This window comes from Ahaetulla prasina, chromosome 2 (assembly GCF_028640845.1).
Source record: "Ahaetulla prasina isolate Xishuangbanna chromosome 2, ASM2864084v1, whole genome shotgun sequence".
NCBI classification, from domain to species: Eukaryota; Metazoa; Chordata; class Lepidosauria; order Squamata; family Colubridae; genus Ahaetulla; species Ahaetulla prasina.
Genome location: NC_080540.1, coordinates 13260268 through 13282434, shown reverse-complemented (window position 1 = coordinate 13282434; position 22167 = coordinate 13260268). Strand labels below are relative to the sequence as shown.

Genomic DNA, 22167 nt, shown 5'->3' with positions numbered 1-22167 from the left:
AAGAGGAATCCCATTGGGTCGCGGTGTTGCCATGGCAATAATCGACTGGGTGGAAGTCGGTGCTGGTAATAGTATATAGGAAAGGCGGAAGGAAGATGGCGGCGCTGGCTTCGGAGTTGCTGCTTTTGAGCGATTCAAGCCGCTTCCGAGCCGACAACCTGCTGAGCAGCGAAGACTGGGGTGAATGGAAGAAGGAGGGGCAGTACTGGGCCGAAGGAGGGGGCAGGGCCTACAGGCCTGGGCTATGCATGGGTTTCAAGGCTGGGGTTGCAGAGGGGGTCGCTGATACATAAGAACACTCTGTTGAAAACTCTATGGCTTTGTGCAACGGGGTGTATATAACTTTCCGCCAAGGAGAAGCTTCACCTGTTGCATTTCTGCCTGTCAGGTTCTGAATTGGAGTGTGACAGGCAGAACGATAACGGTCTTGGTCGTTAAAGGTTGACTGTTTATTTAGCAGGAAGGTCTTTCGATGGGCTTTGCCATTCGTCTTTCAGGTGTTGCAGTATATAGGGGTTGGGTTTATATATATACACATACATACACACACACACACACACACACCTTAGGCTGGTATTTTATTTTATTTTTATCTATCTATCTGTCTGTCTGTCTGTCTGTCTGTCTGTCTGTCTGTAAATAAAATACCAGCCTAAGGTTATCAAAGAGATCTGATATGGAAGAAGGAGAAAGCGGTCTTTTTTCTGTTTTTTACAATACGTAGTTCATAGGGTGGGTTGCGTAAGCAACAGGGAAAACTTTATGCACTGCAAAATAAATAAGAGATTCACAAGATGTTATAAGGTATTATTAACCTGGCAGATGCAAGGTTTTTTTTTAATGTGGCATAATTACTTTATGTGGCAGCAACATATGGTTCTTTGTAACTGGCTTAGATAAGCGGTATTTCCAGTTTTGTTCTGGTTTGGGTGGCAGCTTAACTAAGTACCAGGAAATAAAGTTAGAGGAAGCGTGTAACTGTGTGATATGTACAACTGTTAGTGATTAGATATTTAGAGTGGATTTGACATTTTTATCTACTATTGGGTCCTTCCCAAGGACCCGCCATAAGCAGATGTTGTTTGATAATTATTATTTAGAGATAACACATGGTTGAGTCAGCTAATTCTTCATTTTGCTGCTCTCCCTCCAGATGCAGGTCTTTATAGCTGCTTGGATAATGATGGAGATGTGGCAGCTGAACTTTTCCCTTGTCTTGAACACAGCATTATGGACAGTAATGGTATCCGTTCTGCGGTGAGAATACCTTTGCTTTTAGAAGAATATTTTTTGCTTTCCACTATGCCTCCATGGCAGGACACACTTCTCAGAAATTTGAAGTCTGTCTTTCTCTTCCCCTCTCTGTAACTTTACAAAAAATTGAATTTGATAGACTTTAGCATCTTGATCACTCCCATCCCTTTCACTTGGGCTTTTTTGTTTGTTCTAATGTGGCTTACATTAAAATGTGTGAGTTAAAATGGAGTCTGGCAGATATGTGGTGGTAATTATATAATGGCTGGCATGCGATGTTTACAGTTTTGGATTGCATTTCCAAGAATATTATCTCTAGCCCTGAAAGTTTTATTAAACTGGATCTTCAAACTACAGTAGTCCTCAACGTATGACCACAATTGAGTCAAAAATTTATGTTGCCAAGCGAGACATTTGTTAAGTGAATTTTGCCCCATTTTACAATTTTGCTGCAGTTGTTAAGTGAATCATTGCAGTTGTTAAGATAGTAACACGGTTGTCAAGTGAATCTGGTTTTCCCATTGACTTTTCTTGTCAGAAGATCATAAAAGGTGATCCCATGATCCCGGGGCGTGCAACTGTCATGAATATGAACCAGTTGCCAACTGCCTGAATTTTGATTATGCGACCATGCGGATGCTGCAATGGTCATAAGTGTGAAAATTGTCTTAAGTCACTTTTTTCAGTGACGTAACTGAACAGACACTAAATGAACTGTTTTTTTTTATATATATAAAAAAGTTTTATTTTTACAATCATATCCAACAGCTCATCCAATGTACAGTCATATACAATTAGTCGGGCTTGCCCAGTCACCACCCCCTCCTTTTAACTTTCTTCCCTCTTCTACCTTCTACTTTCCAGACCTTCCTCCCCTTCTCTTATCTATATCCTCTCCTCCCTCCACCCTACACCTTCCTTCTCCCTCTTCTACCTTCTACTTTCCAGACCTTCCTCCCCTTCTCTTATCTATATCCTCTCCTCCCTCCACCCTACACCTTCCTTCTCCCTCTTCTATCCCTCTTCCTTCCTCTTCTCCCTCTTCTACCCCTCTTCTCCTCTTTCCTACCTCCTACTCTCTCCTCTTTTCTCCCTCCCCACCGTTCTAAAATGGTAACTGGGCAGACCCAACCCTACATTAATTATATTTATATATCTTCAATAATCCCTGTACATTAATCATCACTCCATCCTCTACCTCAACCCCCAATTCCCTCCCCTTACCCCCCACCCCATACCCCGACTTCCCAGAACAAAATGCAGGGTATCAAAACTAACAATCATAATCCAAAATAATTCCTAAATTATAATCTCTAGTCACTCCACACATAATCACACTCTCAATTCCCCTCTCCTTCAGAAATATATCTAATACAAAATATTTCCTAAATTTACTCATATGCTATTTGATATTTTTTTATCTGATACTTATTTTGAATATAATCAATCCACATTTTCCATTCTAAAATATATTTTTCTTGTGTATAGTCTTTCAAGTAAGCAGAAATTTTTGCCATTTCTGCCAGATTTGATACTTTGAGTGTCCATTCTTCAATTGTAGGTAATTCTTCTTTCTTCCAATATTGAGCAATCAAAAGTCTCGCGGCTGTTATTAAGTTCAAAATCAATTTAGTCTCTATAGCTGTACAATCCATAATTATTCCTAGTAGAAAGAACTGTGGGGTAAACTTAATCTTCTTTTTCAAAATATTCTGCATGATCCACCATACTTTAATCCAAAATGCTTTAACTTTTTTACAAGTCCACCATATATGGTAATAAGTGGCATCTTCACAATCACATCTCCAACATTTAGCCTGTACATTAGGATACATACATGACAACTTTTTGGGGTCTAAATGCCATCTATAAAACATCTTATAAAAATTTTCTCTCATATTTTGCGCTTGTGTAAATTTAACATTCCTCACCCAAATTCTTTCCCAAGTTTCCAACATTATTGGTTGCTGAAAATTTTGTGCCCACTTAATCATACAATCCTTAACCAATTCAGTCTCTGAGTCTATTTCTACTAATACATTATACAACCTCTTAATATGCTATTGACCTTGATCTCTCATTTGTTTTAACAAATTATCATCAGTTTGCTTAATACCTGTTTTAAATGAACTGTTGTAAGTTGAGGATTATCTGTATACCTCCTCAGTTACACATCCACACACTGCCATCACACCCTGTTCCTTAGATAGAAGGAGTCAGACTTATTATTTCCCATAGATGAAAAGCTTTATTTTCTATATCTTCCTTTCTATACCAGCAGTTCGGTGATGGGTTTGATCTGGACATGGAAACTATGCCTCCAGACCCACCTTGGGATCCTTTGCAAGAATCTCTATTCCCAGGTGAGTATTTTCATGAAGATGTTATTGAGAACCTGTTGTAGAACTGAGGATACTGTGATGGATCTGGTGAATCTGATTGAGTGGCCTGTGGTTCAGAAACATTTTATAAGGCCATTGATTTTTAAACTGTTGGAAGATTGTGTTTTCTGCCAAAAAATTAAAATGGTATTATTCTGGAAATTATAAGGAGGTTATTCATAAGGAAGATATTTACATTAGGCTGTCCTACCAACTCAGCTTAATACAAATGTATGTATAACCTTCCTACTCACTGCTATTTGGCAAACAGGATCAGAGACAAGTATTTTGCATGTTAGAAATCCTAGATTTTATCTCTGGTACCTCCTTTTAAAAGAATACACCTTTAGGAAGTCTTTAGATGAGTCGTTGACAGCAGAAGTAGACAGTGATGGACAAGATATCTATATTTAGTAGCAAAATTCTCTTAATAGAATAGAATTTTTATTGGCCAAGTGTGATTGGACACATAAGGAATTTGTCTTGGTGCATATAGAATAGAATAGAATAGAATAGAATTTTTTATTGGCCAAATGTGATTGGACACATAAGGAATTTGTCTTGGTGCATATGCTCTCAGTGTACATAAAAGAAAGATATGTTCATCAAGAATTCTAAGGTACAACAGTTAATGATAATCATAGGGTACAAATAAGTGGGAGAAAAATGAATTTTGTGTTTGTGACCTACTACCTTCCCAGAAGCACCTAACTGATCATTGCCCACATGAGCCTTTGATCTGATCCAGCAAATAGCTGTTATTTCTGCTTCCTAAAATTGTGTTGGGCTGTGCAGCAATTTGTGTGGGAGTAGTTTTGTGCAGTAAGAGTTTAATGAGCAAAGTTTGTGTCGTTCCTGCATGAAAAAAATGGAGCAAGCTTTTCTAACTGATTGACAATTAAATTCCTTCTTGAAGACAGAGCAGAGGAGATAAAAGATTCACTGGCTTGCTTTTTCCTCTTCCCTGTCCTCTCTCCGCCTCCCCATTTCTGACTTCCTTTTTGATTGAGGCTGAAAGTTGCATGCAGCTTGTGTGGCTTGGCAGTTTATCCTGTTGTCTGGATATCATCTTGGCGGCGATATATTGCTTAAAAAGCAGATGCGCTGCAGAACCAGTTAAAAGTCTATGAACTGCAAGCCACCTTCCTCTTAATTAGAATTCTGTACCTATCCAAATTTAATTATTAGTGCAAATCTATGGAGGCATGTTCCTAACAGTTCTTTAAGTGGCATAGTTAAGCTGCAGAATCATATTTAGGAGTGATGGGAACTGTTCTGGAAGAGAATTAGTTGGACAAGGTCTATTGAAGACAGTACTTGCGATAGGTAGCAGCACGTAGCTGTAGTATTAGCAACCCTGCAGAGTGGTTAATTTCTGATCACAAGGTTACTTGTTGGTTGCTTCCAAACCTTGGTTTTTGAATAAAGGCAGAAGAAACGTGAATCTGTGGATAATCAGATTCTTTTATCATTCTTAGGGGGGGGGGGAATGGCCATGGCATTGGGGAGCAGGCAGTTTTTGAACCCGATAACTCTTCAGTTCTAGGAAGTGGGAAGTCTGACAGTTTCTCCTATTTGGATTTACTATTGTAGAGTTTTACTTCTCCTTTAGGTGTTAAAAGCAGGAAATATAGCTGCCTCTTCATGCCTTCAGAGTTATAGAGACTTTCAAGTGACAAGAATGATGTTGTAAATTCTGATGGTTATTTTTACAGAGATATTTGTACCCAGATGACACACTGTCTAAGGGAAGATGGAATGTTTATATTAAAAAATAAATAAAAACTTAAAAAAAAAAAGAATGAGAGATTTGCTTCTTCTGCTGGCCCAGATGGAGGGAACTGGTGGCATGACAGTTAAAGCTGAATGGGATTAGAGGCCCACAAAGATGGCTTCCTTGGGATTCAGCACTTAGGGCTGACTGTAGAAATTGCAGATGGGATGACAGGCTTGTATCTTACGATTTATATTGTTTTATTTAGTATCCTAGTATGATTCATGTTGATTATTTAGTATCCTGTGACTATCACTAAGTGTTATGACTATGATCATGATTTATCACATTGCTTGTATGTACACTGAGAGCCTATGCACTGGAGACAAAGTGTGTCCAATCACACTTGGCCAATAAAGAATTCTATTTTTCTATTTCTATTCCTATTCCTATTCCATTCCATTCCAATTCTGTTTCTATTTCTATTATTTCTATTCCCATTTGCATTCCCATTTCTATTTCCCATTCCCATGACTATCATTAAGTGTTGTATCATTAAGTGTTAAATTTGTACCCTATGACTATCATTAAGTGTTGTAAGTGTTGTACCTTGATGAACATATCTTTTCTTTTGTCTACACTGAGAGTGAATGCACCAAGACAAAGTCCTTGTGTGTCCAATCACACTTGGCCAATAAAAAAATTCTATTCTATTCATTCCCATTCCATTTCTATTTCTATCTATTCCTATTCCATTCCAATTTCTATTTCTATATTTCTATTACTATTTCTATACCTATTCCTATTCTATTCCATTTCATTCTATTTTAAAATAATGGGTGTGAGAGGCAAAGAGGGAGTACTGAATCAGTTTCCTTTTGTCTTGGATCAGCAGGCTGGTGGTGAAAGTGTCTTAAGTAATTCTCATTTTTCTAGAGTTGCAAGTAAAGTCTGAGCCGGTCTCCCCTGCCTCATCTCATTGCTCCGATTCATCTGTGGCCTCCTCCGATTCTTCTGCGGCAGGCTCCTCTTCTGCCGAACTCTCAGAGCAGGTAGGTCTCTCTGAGAGACCTCTCTGTAGACAACCTCAGTGCCCGGATGGTAATACACATAATGGTCGTTCTCAATGCACGACCATAATTGGGGCTGTTGAGTTGAGACACTCGTTTTTCTTTCAGGTCGCTGGACCAGGTGATGTTATTGGAGTGAAGACAGAGCATCCTCCAACCCCTCCGTGCATGTTTGGAGATGTCCTTTTACCTCCCTTTGGAACGGTACACATCAATGTAGTTCCAACTTCCGAGACAGGTAGGTTGGGGAGAATCATGTAGCAGCAAGTATTTATTTCTTGCTTCTGCACTGAATTTAATAACAATACCTAGACTTCAAAGCTTGCATTAGTGCTTATAACCAATGAAGAAGACACAGATTCTGGTGTGTCCTGTGCATAAAAAAAACTTCTGAATATCGGGAAATGGGTGGCTGGGTTGGGAGGTAAATAATGTACAGCAAACTAACCTGTTTGTTAGTGACAATATGACATTTTTTTGTCTCTTGGCACGTTCTGTCTAGATATTATTTATCTTCCCCTTCTCTCTAGCTTTCCTTTCTGGGTGGGGAATGAGACCTTTGAGGAGATGGTGTTTCTCTTGATGGACACTTTGTGTGAGCTCTATTAGTATGTGAACTGCCCATGTCCCTGACATGCATTCGTAACAATTTAGAAAGAGTTTGGTTAATTGCTTTTGCATGAACAAGAGAGACTGCTAGAAAATATTCCAGATCTGTAGAGCTCATCAGAAAAAAAAAAATGGGGAAAATGTCCAAGAAAAAGTCAAACGAAAATCCTTTCCATATTATTCCAAAAAATTGAGTTCACATTTTTTTACAGAGATTTACAGATTAACAGATTTGGAAGGGACCTTGTAGGTCATCTAGTCCAACCCCTTGACCAAGCAAACTCTACACCATTTTTGACAGATGGCAGTCCAATCTTTTCTTGAAAGCTTCCAGTGATGAAGCTCCCACAACTTCTGAAGGCAACTTCTGTTCCACTGGTCAATTGCTCTCACTGTCAGAAAATGTATCCTTGTTTCCAGGTTGAATCTCTCCTTGTTCAGTTTCCATCCATTATTCCTTGTCTGGACTTCAGGTGCCTTGGAAAATAGCTTGATCCCCCTCCTCTCTGTGGCAGCCCCTCAAATATTGGAAGACTATATTTTTTTCCCCAATAACTTCTCTTAGTTTATTTTTGGAAAGGAAGTGACATACCAACAAGCACAAATGTTAATGTATTTTCTTTAAATAGAAAGAAACATCCTAGAGATGTTATAACACATGTTCTGTTCTTTCTTATTGTACAAGGTGAGCCTTGACCTCCCCTACAGATTTTTCAGATTTTCTGTGTTGCTCTTCCAGTTCTTGGCCTTGTAATTAGTTTTCTGAGCCAAGCCAACATTTCATATTTGGCACATCAGCTTTTATAATTTAAATCCTAACAGTTGGCACCTCACCCACACTAGCTAGAATGTTAGTGAATGTTCATGATTTGTTAGCAAGAATCTAATTTTCAATGAAGACTGTGATTTTTTTTTACTTACCACGTTAAGTACTTCTGATAACATATTGGATAAACGTACATATGTCCGTACATACATATTTTATATGTTTCGTTTCCTTTTTAACGTTTCTTTTATAAGTTTGTTCATTCCTTTCCTTCATTTCTTTTAGTTAAAAGGAGAGCTATCAAATGGCCTCATTTGAAGTAGATAAATAATACAGGCATAATTAGTATCAGAACTGAACTCTTTGAAGAAAGGGAGGAATAAATATATGATCTCTCATTTATTTCCTCTTCTGTTTTTTTCCCTCCTTCAAGATGTTAATAGCAGAGTCTTTCCCAACTCATCAGTACAATTAATTGAGTAAGACTAAGGTAATAGATTCTTACAGGTTGTTTTGACTATTCAATTCTCTTTTAGGGAAAGCAGCAGCTCCCAATAAAACAGAGAGCATCCTTAGTCAGAACCCCCCTATTCAACCAAAGCCTGTCGTGGTGACCGCTGTCCCAGGACAGCCAGCTTCCTCTTCCAATAAGACCATCTTGTTGCAGCCAGTACCTGTAACCCAATCCCAGACCGTCAACCCAGGAATCTCAGGTAAGCCGACCAGGAGGGCTTTATTTTTGGAGATGAATGGAGCAGTTTCCAGTAGCTGAATGTGTACAGACTGGAAACGTCATATGGGATGGTGCATGTGTTTCTTCGCTTTCGGGGAGGGGGCGTTAGGATATTCTGAGGAAAGAACTTTCGTTTTCTTATCTGAAGATTACGGTGTAAGTAAAGTCGGGTTGTGGGTTTTGTTGTTTTTTTGCCTCAGTTCCAGCACAGAGTGTTGTGATTTCCCAATCTGAGCTGCTGCATCTCCCAGTGTCTGGTTTGATCAAGGTTCAGTCTCCGGTGAAGGAAGTTCTCTCGCCTAAACCAGCCCCCTCAATCCCCAAGCCAGAAGCTAAAACGATCATCCCTGCACCAGCACAGATAGGACCCTGTAACCAAGAGATTGATGTAAGTTTGGAAAGTCCTTCATTCCAGAGCGTTTTCTCTTCCAGCGACATCAAATCCTGAGCAGATTCCAATAGAAGAGCATCTCTTTAGCTCAGCGATGAAACGTGAGATGCTTGGTGCTTGATGAGCTTGGTTTGTTTGCTTCCAGACGTTAGGTAACATCATCAGTGTTAGAAGGGAATGAAGTTTCTTGTCTGTTTATAAGAATTGTCTTGCCCTGCCTGTTGTGTCTTGCCCGCCCTCAGAGCAGCCGGGGCCTTCTTACCTGCTCCCGAACACTGAGGAATGTATGCCTCCCGGCCCAAGTCCTGGCTCCATGCCCACACAAACTGCAGAAGAAGGAGCATCTCCCTCCCCCAGCCCTGACTCCATGCCCAGGCAAACGGAGCAGCTAGACCCCTCCCCCTCCTCCACAGCAGGTGAGCCTGAGGAGGGTTTACTCCCAACAACAGATGATTGGAGTGACCCTCGCATCAGAAGATTGGATAGGCGGAGGCAACAGAAGGAAGGGAGGGGCAGGCCTTAATGAGTGCTGAGTCATGGAGCCACACCCCATGGCCTATATAAAGGATCTACTTTCTGGCAGTCTCTGAGTCAGGCAAAAGTCGAACTTATCTTGCTGAAGTCACTTACTGGTCTCCTGCCTGCTCTGAGGACTTTGCTAGGACTTTGGGCAGAGCTGCAGAGGCAAGCCTGATTCGGATTTCCCTGACCCAGCCGTCAGCGGAGGAGTGGGACACGACACTGCCAATGTTGGTGGAGATGTGGTGTTTCCCCCCCCTCCCCTTGGCAGTTCCTTGATTAGAATATTGTTTTCTGCTTGAAACAGAAAACAGAAACAAAAAAGCAAATCCTGTACTCGCTTATGCTGATGATGTTACCTAGTCAGGTAGTAAAATGTCTACATCGAGCACCAAGTACTCCACATGGGCAGAATTAGAGACTGGTCCCATCCGGAATAGTCACACCGTTCCGTTAAGCTCCTACAATTTAATGATCTCCAAAAAGAGAGAGAAGTACAATAGCGACCGTTTGTACATTCATGGTACATAACAGTTGCTAATTGTTGTGGCAGAAGAGAAAATAAGATAAACAGGATAAGTTTTACCTGGTGAACAAATCAGAATATTGAACTAAAGTCAGCAGAGGCTCTGGAGCAGGGGTCTCCAACCTTGTCAAAGCTGGCTGAGGAATTCTGGGAGTGGAAGTTCACAAGTCTTAAAGTTGACACGGTTGGAGACCCCTGCTCTGGAGGATGCAAAGAGCTCTGCTTGACCTACCTTTGAGGCAAAATGTAGAACTGAATTTCAGAAAACAGGCACAGAAAAGAAAATGTGTCCTCCTTTCTTTTATACTACGGATATGAATATTATTTCCCTTGCTGGTTTGTTCAAGATCAAGGTCCTGAAAAGGCAGCAGCGGATGATAAAAAACCGTGAATCGGCTTGTCAGTCCCGCCGAAAAAAGAAGGAATACCTCCAAGGATTGGAATCCCGGCTGCGAGAGGCCCTGGCAGAGAATGAGCGGCTACGGCGAGAGAATGCTACCCTTCGGCGCCGGCTAGATGGTGTCCTGGATGAGGTGAGCCCCTTCCACCAGGAAGGAGACTTGTGGCTTTCTTACAAAAAGCACGTTGTCATGATTAGCCCTTACATCACGGGGGATGGTAACTGAGAACTTTTCGATTTTCAAATGGGGTATGCAATAGAAGACGGCTATGTTTGCTTAGTGACGCGGTGGCTCAGTGGCTAAGACGCTGAGCTTGTCGATCAAAAGGTCGGCAGTTCAGCGGTTCGAATTCGTAATGGGGATGCATAATGGGGCGAGCTCCCGTTACTTGTCCCAGCTTCGACATGTTCGAAAGCACATAAAAAATGCAAGTAGAAAAATAGGGACCACCTTTGGTGCGAAGGTAACAGCGTTCCGTGCGACTTTGGCGTTCAGTCATGCTGGCCACATGACCATGGAGACGTCTTCGGACACACAGCACTGGGTCTTTGGCTTTGAAACAGAGATGAGCATTTCAGGGAACGACTAGCACATATGTGTGAGAGGAACCTTTACCTTTACCTTTCTTTGCTTACATCAACTTCCCAGGTGAAACGCCACAGTTCAGAATATTAACTAACTAGCCATATATCTCTGGGACAATCCGTTCTCCACCTTCCATTTTCCCCTGAGCTGGAGAGCTGTCCTTACAGGTAGATCTTGAGTTATGACCCTAAGTCAGTGGTCCACATCCTTTCCAGCTAGGCGTTCTAGTGGGGGGGATGCAAGGGAATGATTCTGTGCGAGTGGCAGGTGCACGCATGAACATACACAGCTCCCATTTGCACAAGCAGTGGGCGCCTGTGCCCACCGCTCACACTTATGGAGCTTTGCATGTGAGCACGAGTGCCTGCCACTCGTTTAAGTGGAGTTTCATGTGCACACACATATACACACTCACCCACCCACCACTTGTGCGGTCTGGTTCCGAACCACAGCCTGGGAGTTGGGGACCCCTGTCCTAAGTGAGCCCAGAATTAAGTTGTAATTCTTGCTGGTTGTTAAAACAGGTCATCATAGGACTGACCCAATTTTATAACATTTTTTGTTGTCATTGTTAAGCGAATCTGCAGTCATTTACCACCGTGTTATTAAGTGAACCTATTGTCTGCAGTGGACGTTTTTTGCTGGAAATTGTTTTTGAGGTAAATAGGGTCCTGTTGTGAATGCTGGTATGACCCTTTTCTGGCAGGTTTCATTTCTCTAATTCTGATGGCTGTTAGCGGGATAATTTAGGTGCACTATTGGAAAACCTGAAAAACTAGGTTGGGGACAGATTGTCCTGGAGAAAATCTATCCATGTGGTCACTAAAAGCCGATATCAACTTAATACAGACTAATACAATATCAGTCAGGATAACTTAGCAATTAGTTGCTCTAGTTCAGCATTTCAGCCAGGAGTTGGGAAAAGCCACAACATTCAATCAGACCATTCCATTAGAAGGAGCTGTAAATTTCGAATGCAGTGTGCTGTGATGCCCGATGACTCGCCTGTCTTCCCATATAGAACAGCGACCTGAAGTTTGGCTCCGGGAACCGAAAAGTGATTTGTGTCATGGTTGTGCTGCTCTTCATAGCCTTCAATTTTGGGCCTGTCAGGTGAGACTTCCTGGCACTTTTGGGGGTTCCATTTTCAGCTTGGGTTGTGAGATTGTGTCACTTATCATTCTCCGTCTGGAAGCCCTTTGAAGTTGTCGAATGGCTGAGACAGTTCAGTTTCATGTGTTGTAGGTGTGCATGGATAATGGTCCCTCAGACATGTTACTATTTGTTCAATAAAATGGCTCCAAAGGATTTCTTTTCATGTGAACCTTCTGAGAAGAATGTTGCCTGTCTATTGAATTCACTTCTATAGAACTATATAGGAGACTATATAGGAAACGAGCAAACACCCCATGAGGCTGGGGTTAAAGTTTAGTGTTGTGGCTCCCACCCCCGAACCTGGCCCCATGCCCGAAAGTGACTCGGAGCCGGGCCTGCTGCCAGAAAGTGACTTGGACAGTGAAGGGGAAGGGCCATCAGGACTTACCTCAGAAGCACCGGCCTCCCTGGATCAGCTCCAGGAGCCAGAAGCAGGCCAAGCGAAAGAGATAATGAGGCCTCCTTCTCCTGACTCTTCCCCCCACCCCCCAGGCCACGCCTGCAGACCCAGCTGACAGCAATCAGGCTTGGCTCAATCCCAGGCTTCGTAGGCAGGAGAGAAGAGAACAACAGAAGCAGGGGAGGGGCAGGCCTAGGAAGTGCTGAGTCATGGAGCCACACCCCACAGGATATAAAAGGCAGCAAGAGCTGGTGTGTCTCTTTGTATCAGGCAAATCCACGGATTGACTAGAGCTGAAGGTTGTGACTCACCAGCGTCTTGGCAGCTATCGAGGGCTCTTGGCAGACACTAATTCTTTTGCTGCCAGAGCTGATAAGAGCCGGCTAATTAAGCCATCGTTTGGACGGAGGCGAGGAGAACATAACATTTAGAGTCCTAACATTCCCACAAGAAACCTAAGTCCAGCCCCCTATGAATTCCATTGACCCTTATTTAGCGCCAATTCAGCTTGACTGTTAGTAGATCAGATTCATGTCAGGTGCAGGAAACCAGGAATAGGAGTAGAATTCAGTTTATATCATGTTACCTACGGTATATACAAGAATCTGATCTACTAATGGTCAAGCCAAATTGGTGCTAGCAAAAGCGTCAATGGAATTTATAGAAGCTGGACTTTGGTTTCTTGTGGAAACATAAGGACTCTAAACTCATAACATGTTTAACCCTCCCTGCCTATCTGCTACAGCCTACAGTATATTGCTGACTGATTTTTTTAAGCTTTTTAGTTTTTGTTCATTTTTTTAAAGCTGTTTAATTTTCATTCATTTTATAAATTAAAAGCTGCTTAATTTTTTTTTTGTTTTTAAAAATATTTTTCTCATATTAGAGAATCCTGTGTTGAATTGCTGTTCATGCCTTTGGAGTCTGTAAACCCAGTTGTGTTTCAAACTTGGTAACTAAGATGTGTGGCTTCAACTCCCAGAATTTCCTAGTCGGCATGCTTGCTAGGGAATTCTGGGAGTTGACATCCACCCATCTTAAACGTTGTCAGGATTGAAAAGCACTGCTATAGATTTAAAGTCTGTATTTTTAAAAAAGATACCTTACCCATGTTAATAATTAGTTGTCCCTCTCTGGCTTCTTCCCCCTGCTCACTTTATGTTCTGGCAAATGGACTCTCGTCCACAAAAGCTCAGCCTTTAAAGTGGTACATATTTTTTTTCCACTTTTATTTGTGGCTTTATAAGAGTTTGCTTTGTCCTCTGTATTTATGCATATCCCTGCTGCAATCCATAGGCATTGTTTTTTCTGCTTTGCTACCTCTTTGTTGATAGTTATGAGAATACTGGACATGTCTTCTTCACATGATCATGTCCCCACTGTTGGGACTGATTCAGGAAGAATTGGAGTGACACAATTACTACTCCAGCCTATTCTTGCATTTGATTTTTACGAAAGGATGGTAATTTGTAGGCAGTTCGCTAGGCCAGAAATAATTCTGTATACTGAGAGGCTGAGACCTGATTCCGTTTTTTAAATCTCTCCAGCATCACCAAGCAGAAAGTGGCAGATATGTCTCAGCCCAAGCAGGAACCAGAATCTGGCCCAGGCCAGAGGCATCTTCTAAGCATTACACAAGAAACTCTTGAAATGCCAGAAGAGGAGCAGGAAGAACAGCAAGAGGAGACCCTGGCAAGGCCAGGCAAGCCCCAATTCCGGTAATTTGGAATTGCAGAAAGTGTAAAATGAAATAATGTGCCAAGAGAAGCAGCTGGCTGCCATTTCCCTATATTGTTTCTGAACTTCAGCGACTTTAAAGAATTCTGGGAGTTGAAGTCTAAAGTTGCTGAGGTTGAGAAACATTGATTTAGAATACCATTGTTGCCAGAATGATCCGGGTTTTTGTTTTTGTTTTAAGCTGCAGCATCTTCCTGCCCAATCACATGAAAGACATCTAAGTAATTGTAATGATATGTGGGGGAAAAAAGGACGTGGTGGCTTAGCGGTTAAAGATGCTGAGCTTGTCAGCTGGAAAGCTAACAGCCTGGGTTTGAGACCCGAATGCCGCATGATGGAGTGTTACTTGCCCCAGCTCCTGCTCACTTAATAATAATAATAATAATAATAATAATAATAATAATAATAATAATAATAATAATAATAATAATAATAATGTTTTAATTTGTATACCGCCCTTCTCCCGAAGTACTCAGGGCGGTGAACAGGCAAATAAAATACAAACAGAAACATACACAATAATTAAAACAACCCTTAAAAAACTGATTCAAATTTGCCAAAAAATTTAAAATAACATTACACCCCATAAAATTACAGAAATTTAAAACCCATCAAAGTTCAATTAAAATTAAAATTTAAAATTTAAAATCAGGCCAGTCCAGCCATACGAAATAAATAGGTTTTAAGTTTGTGGCGAAAGGTCCTAAGGTCAGGTAGTTGTCGAAGCCCGAGGGGAAGCTTGTTCCACAGGGTAGGAGCCCCCACAGAGAAGGCCCTCCCCCTGGGGGCCGCCAGTCGACACTGTTTGGCTGATGGCACCCTGAGGAGTCCCTCTCTGTGGGAACGTACTGGACGCTGGGAGATAGAGGCTGGCAGTAGACGGTCCCGTAAGTAGCCCGGTCCTAAGCCATGGAGCGCTTTAAAGGTGGTAACCAATACTTAGCAGATTGAAAACCTGCAAATGAAAGTAGATAAATAGGTACCACTTGATGGGAAGGTAACAGCATTGTGTTCGCCTTGGCGTGTAGTATAAAGTAGACCATGGAAGTGTCTGCAGACAACGTTGAGTCCCTTTGCTAAGAAATAGAGATGAGCAAAGCCCCTTAGAGTCAGACACAACTGGACAGGGGAAACTTTTATTTTTATGAGGGAAGGAGGGTTGAGGATGGAGAAAGCATCAGAAGTGACCCTCTCCAGTTTTGAGGAAAGTAAAAATAAGGGAGAGGAAAGGTACTTTCAGTTCAGCAAGATTCTTTTCTTGTAACCTTACAATAAAAGTAGTGTTAATACTCAACGGTTGGTGCTTCTTGTCAGGACTACCTTGAAGGGCTGACAGTGGTGCATTTATATTTATATTTTTTAAAATGCTGACTTACATGTGGGACAGAATGCTCCAAGGGCTGCTTGCATATTGTGATACTGATGCAGTCATGCTTTGCGGCTAGTGGTTCTTGTTTGCTAATGAGGGATTTGGGTTTCCTTCTGCCCAGCGTTACCTGCTCAATGGCTGAGAATTTTGACTACATGGGTGGCCCTTGACTTACGACCACAATGGAGCCCAACATTTCTGTTGTTAAGTGAGAACATTAGTTAAGTGTGTTTTGCCCAGTGCTGTGATTCAAAATTTTTTACTACCGGTTCTGTGAACATGGCTTGGTGGGCCTGGCAGGAGAAGGATACTGCAAAATCCCCATTCCCTCCCGATCAGTTGGGATATGGGAAGCAGAGAATAGATGGGGGCGGGGCCAGTCAGAGGTGGTATTTACTGGTTCTCCGAACTACTCAAAATTTCCACCACCGGTTCTCCAGAACTGGTCAGAACCTGCTGAATACCACCTCTGGTTTTGCCCCATTTTACAACCTTTCCTGCCGCGGTTGTTAAGTGAATCGCTGCAGTTGATAAGTTAGAAACCCAGGTCTTAAGTGAATTGGGCTTCCCCACTGACTTGGCTTGTCAAAAGATCGCAAAAGAGGGTCACATGGCCTTGGGACACAGCAATGGTCGTAAGTATGAACCAGTTGTCAAGCCTCTGAATTTTGATCCCATGATCATGGAGCTACTACAAAGGTTGCAACTGTGAAAAATGGTCATAAGTCGCTTTTTTCAGTGCCATAGTAACTTTGAATGGTCACTAAATGAACTGGTGTATGTCGAGGGCTACCTGTAATTTTCTCCTCCTTCCATGCTCAGGAACTTGTCAGCTCCCTTCTCAGAGATGAAGGACCTCATGTTGAGAGACCTGGACGAGCTGTTCCTTGCTTCAGATTGCCGCCAATTCAATCGCACTGAATCGCTCCGGTAGGTCCTGTAGAGAGGAAGTCATTGATAAACCTTAACTATTAAGTTACGAGCAGTGTTTCCCAATCTTGCCATCTTGCAGATGTGTGGATGTCTGGCAGGGGAATTTTAGGAGTTGAAATCCACACATCTTCAAATTGCCAGAGTTGAGAAACACTGGTTTAGAAGCTTGCAGATTGATAAGTAATCCTCCATTGCTTCCTCTCCCACCTCTAGGTTGGCGGATGAGCTCAGCGGCTGGGTCCGACGACACCAGATCAACCGGAGGAAACCCTTACAAACTCGCAAAGCAGCTCAGGGCAGCCAGGTGGGACATGACAATGTCCGGAGGGGAAGGAAAACGGGCACTGAGCAAGACCAGTATCCAGTAGCTTGTGAATAAGAAAAAAAAAAGGAGGGGTAATTAAAATGTAAGAAATCCTGATGCCTCCCCTGGGCATCTCTCCCATCCTGACCTTGTCTTTCGGCTTTCAGGAGAAGCCGCAAAAGAAGCCTCCAAGCCCTTCCCACTATGTTCCAGCCACCCCTCCCAAATACCCCGAAGGGTAAGTTGCTCTTGTGGCAGATTCTCTTGCCTTCTCTCTGAGAAGTTCGTCTGGAGTCTTCAACCTAACAGGAATATTGTGGTTTCTTCTACTCTTTCCTAACCGCTTGTGGGGTTTTCCTCTTGTTTTAAGTTGAAACCGGTAAAGTTTGCTTATGGTAGTATCGGAGTTGCTCGTTTCAAATTATTGCAGTGATCCATAGCGTGGGAGATCCTATCTCCTCTTTTCCAGTTATTTCAAGGAGGGACTGATTGTGGTTCTTGCTTAGTTGGATTATAACACCAATGGCCGCCTGAACCTTTCCTGAAACACCGGCCAGGATAGCAATAGCATTTGGACTTACATACCGCTCGGCAGTGCTTTACAGCCCTCTCTAAGCAGTTTACAGAGTCCGCCCCTTGCCCCCAACAATCTGGGTCCTCATTTTACCCATCTCGGAAGGATGGAAGGCTGAGTCAACCTTGAGTTGGGGAGGATCAAACTGCGAAACTGCTGGCAGCCAGCAGAAGTAGCCTGCAATACTGCATTCTAACACTGCAGCTCTGTATGAAGGATGAAGTAGTTGTCGAGTGCAGAAAATCAGGAAATCCCAGCAGTTCAAATGAACATACAGATTTATGACGAGGTTTAGCTCTCTTCAAGAATCTGAACTACTAACAGTCAAAGCAAATTAACGGTAGATAAAAGAGTCGGTGGAATTCAAGGTGGGCTGAATTTAGGTCTCTTGCGGGTGTGAAGGGACTCGAGTCTGATGACATGTTTGACAACCCCCCCACCCCACCCCCGGGCTTAGCCTGATTATCTTCTACAATAATTGTCAGTTGCTTTCTTTTCTTTAAGCTGTGTATCGTTGAGCCCCTTTTTCTCTCTCCATTTCAGACTCCAATGCAGTATCCTATGGCTTTGCGAAGTGCTTGTGTCAGGATTGGGGGAAAAATGCTTTGTATCTTGTTTTTTCCCTCCCCTCTTAGGGATTCTCTGAGACAGTTACAGGTGTATCAGCATCCCGACCATACAGAGCATGACTTCATGGATGCCATTGACCGCCGAGAGGATACTTTTTACGTTGTGTCCTTCCGCAGGGTGAGTGAAGAGCCGTCTGCATCCTTTCAGCCTCCCAAGTAAACCAGACCAAGAAACCCAGGATGAGCTAACTCTACTTAATTGTATAGCTACATTAACAGAATCCTGCAAGCGTGAAATTACAAATCTCCAGCTGTCTTTTTTCACCGCTTGATTGGGTTCCTGTCCAAGTTTCCTTCTCTGCCCCTTATTCAGTTGTGGGCTCCCTCCACTTATATCTGATCGTTCTCTAGGCCAGAGGTCTCCAAACTTGACAACTTTAAGACTTGTGGACTTCAACTCCCAGGATTCCCCAGCCAGCATGGGAATTCTGGAAGCTGAAGTCCACAAGTCTTAAGGGCCGGATAGCTCAGGCTAGTAAGGCCTGTTATTAAGAACACAAAGCCTGCAATTACTGCAGGTTCAAGTCCGGCCCAAGGTTGACTCAGCCTTCCATCCTTTATAAGGTAGGTAAAATGAGGACCCAGATTGTTGGGTGGGCAATAAGTTGACTTTGTAAAAATATACAAATAGAATGAGACTATTGCCTTATACACTGTAAGCCGCCCTGAGTCTTCGGAGAAGGGCGGGGTATAAATGTAAACAAAAACAAAAAAACAAAACAAAAAAAAAACAAAAAAAAAAGTTGGAGATCCCTGCTTCTAGACAGCATCTCTTCCCTTCCTTTCTCAAGGTTATTCCCACATACCATTACAGCAGCACTGTTGAACCACAAAGAAAGGGTTGTAAACAGTAGCTATTTTATTAGGCTTACGGCTTGATTTTATGAAGACCAGGCCAGTGTGTTCAAATGTCTGTGGGGGTCCAGCTTTTGCTAAAACCATTGCAAGGGAAAATTAAGTTAGCAATAGAGGAAACCTTCACGTACTGAAGAGGTAGGTTGGAACTCTTGTGCTGAAAACCAGACAATAGGAAGCATGCAGTGGGAGAGAAGCAAATAGGGAATTCCTTTTGAAGTGTGAGAATATGCCAATGTCTCTGTCTCTAGGTAAAAAATAAATTATAAGCGTATAAAAGGCCAAGAACTTGAATGAAGGAAAGTGAGGTAAGCCTATTGGTAAATTTGAATTCTCCAATGAGAAGTGGTGGCTCCTTTTATGGAAACCTCATCTGTTTAATGGTAAAGGAGCTGTGTTATACAGTATGCTGTTTAGGTCCTTCTCTCCCCTTATTGCTGGAAATGGGAGAGGTTGTGGTTCCAGTTTCTGGGAAGCACTCCAATTGCCTCCTCATGCCGAGGGAAGCTTCAATTTTACAAGCTCTCTGGTGCAAGGAGACGAATGGTGCTGGGTCAGTGATAAAGCTAAGTCTCACATGGTGGGGAGAGGAGAGGAGTTAAGAGATTGGCTTGCCTGGAATCCCTGAAGGGGAGGAAGTGACAGAGAATCCCGTAAACTCTGTAGGGCTTATCTAGTTCTTTTTTTTTCCCAGTAGTTTTTTTTAATTTATAGACCAGGGGTGTCCAAACTTGGTCCCTTTAAGACTTTTGGACTTCAACTCCCAGAGTCCCTCAGCCAGCAAAGCTGGCTGAGGAACTCTGGGAGTTGAAGTCCAAAAGTCTTAAAGGGACCAAGTTTGGACACCCCTGTTATAGACAAACAAACATACAATACATAATCAATCATTCAGTGTATCATCTGAGTACATCTTTTGTGTGGTCTTCTTACTCCTCCAATATTTATCATTTCTTAATATCATTTCATTTATTGTAACATTTCTCCCATATTTCTTGCTTTACTATTAATACATTTATCTATCTTCTTTCTCCTCTTTCTTCTTCACTTATTTCATTACATTACCCTATATATATCTCTTCTCTAACCAATGGTAAAATTGCCCCCATATTTTAAAGTATTCCGATTCCTCTCTTTCTTTAATTGTCAAAGTCAATCTATTCATTTCTGCACAATCCAATATTTTCTTAATTACTTCTTCCTCTGCAGGGATTTTCTGTGCTTTCCATCTTTGCGCAAACACTATCCTCGCTACAGTTATTACATGTATAATCAAATATATTTTTCTTTACTAAATTTCTCTGGTAAGATACCGAATAGGAACAGTTCAGGTTTTTAAATCTATATGTTGTTGTATCATTTCTTCTAACCATGTTTTAATTTTAATCCAATAATTTCTCGCTTCTGGACATGTCCACCACATATGATAATATGATCCTGGTGTCTGATGGCATTTCCAACATTTAGCTGATTTATATTTAAACATTTTTGCCAGTTGTTCAGGTGGCATGTGCCATCTGTAAAACATTTTATGTTGATTCTCCTTATATGCTGTGGACATCGTTAATTTATAATTCCTTTCCCAGAACTGCTGCCATTTATCTAACTCAATTGAATATCCAAAATTATCTAGTTCTTACTAGAGAGGGCAGTTTGTCTTGTGAGATTCCTGTAAACAGGCAAATAGCAATAAACATACTGCCCTGATCAATTATCGGTATTCTGGATCCTTACCTCAGGAGTCCCCAACCCCCAGTCTGTGGCGTGCCAGAAACAAGCAAAAGCCCCATCTGCGGGATACAGGCAGCATGCGAAACCACGCTCCCCCACCCTCCGGTCAGCGGAAAAAAAAACTCTCCACAGAACCAGTCCCTGATATCCAAAAGTTTGTGGGCCACTGCCTTACCTGACCCAGGTCTCCTTTTCTCTTAGGACCACCTGCTGCTGCCTGCCATCAGCCACAACAAGACCTCTCGGCCAAAAATGTCTCTGGTGATGCCGGCCATGGCTCTGAACGGTAAGAGAAACTGAACCCCTCAGGAGAGGCTGGGCTGCGGCTGCCCTCCTTCCAAAAGGCGGCTGCATTTCAGCGTTCTCTTTTCTTTTCTCCAGAGACCCTCTACGGCTCCTCCCTGGGCTACGAGGTCATGATGCAGGTCGACTGCGAGGTCATGGACACCCGCGTCATCCACATCAAGAGCTCCACGGTGCCCCCTTTCCTGAGACGCCAAGGCACCACCCCATCCGACAACCGCACCCAGCCGTCCCCGCCTGCCTTTTCTGGGAAAACCCCCCGCACAACGTTGCGGTCTCATCGCTCCACTCTGTCCACGGCCCGGCGGCATTCCCATCGTACCCTCTACTTTGGGGAACACGGAGGGGGCTAGTTGGCATCGGAAAAAGGAAGTGACATTCCTGGAAGTGATATTCTTCCAACCAGGGACGTGGATGTCCCCCCTGCTCCTCGGGGCCACCCCTGCCCGAAAGACGGGTGGGAATACTGTACGCTGGTTGGGCAGATCTGGGGGCCTTTACTCACTCTCCCACCCCTCAAGCCTCTTTCCCAAGAAGTTCCTTGGTCCACTCCCAACTGCTGCTTCCAAGAAGGCTTAATGGAGTTTTCTCCCGCGAGGAGGGGTGGGGTGCTGAGCTGCTGCTGCGGAGGCCTGGGCCCGAGCATTGCCCCAAAGAAACCTCTGGCTCATCTCCTTGGGGTGGGGGGGAGGCCGAGATAGTGCTGGGTGAACTAAGGGACGGACACAAGAGGTGTCCACAACTACTGTCTGCGAGCTGGGAAGTGTGAGAGTGTAAAGAAGGATGAATGTTCTCTTTTTCCACAAAAGAGAGAGAGAGCGAAAGATGAAAGCGTGAGTCGGTTGAGCGTGTGTTGAAGTGTGTATGCTGTCCTCTTCAAAATCGCTCTGGTGGCACTTAGGCCTGCAGTCCTGGGTCTTTTTTTGTGTGTTTGTATTTTCCCTAATTGTGGATTTTTTAAAAAAATAAATAAATAAAGAATAGCTACAAACAAAGTTCATACTTAACTCCTCGTTTTTTTGTTCTAATGTCAAAACAGAATAACCCAACGGCAAAATGACACAAAAAAGCAAAAGTGCTGCATTTGGTGTGTTTGCGGGTGGTGGTGGTGGTTGTTATTTTTGCAATGAATCAGCCCTGCAACATCACACGTCCAATAAATGTTTGTTGGAACAGCCAATAAATGATTCTGGATTAAGACTGAGCTCCATTTTCAAAATTCTTCCTGGGA

The 22167-nt window shown here is 42.7% G+C and overlaps 1 protein-coding gene across 2 annotated transcripts; it reads left to right on the top strand.

Annotated features, from left to right (window-relative positions):
- The first annotated feature begins 32 nt into the window (after window positions 1–32).
- Window positions 33–21945, top strand: ATF6B (activating transcription factor 6 beta). Of its 2 annotated transcripts, none has more exons than XM_058171649.1 (16): window positions 33–180; window positions 1154–1257; window positions 3536–3617; window positions 6286–6401; window positions 6528–6657; window positions 8331–8507; window positions 8728–8915; window positions 10311–10496; window positions 11971–12062; window positions 14052–14222; window positions 16433–16540; window positions 16757–16847; window positions 17015–17085; window positions 18057–18168; window positions 20835–20919; window positions 21015–21945. In XM_058171649.1, exons 1-16 carry the CDS (start codon window positions 96–98, stop codon window positions 21287–21289), a joined length of 2073 nt encoding a protein of 690 aa, XP_058027632.1. In that variant the 5' UTR covers window positions 33–95; the 3' UTR covers window positions 21290–21945. The 2 variants fall into 2 exon arrangements, with proteins under 2 accessions (XP_058027632.1, XP_058027631.1); XM_058171648.1 differs by having other exon boundaries at window positions 3533–3617.
- Window positions 21946–22167: the final 222 nt, after the last annotated feature.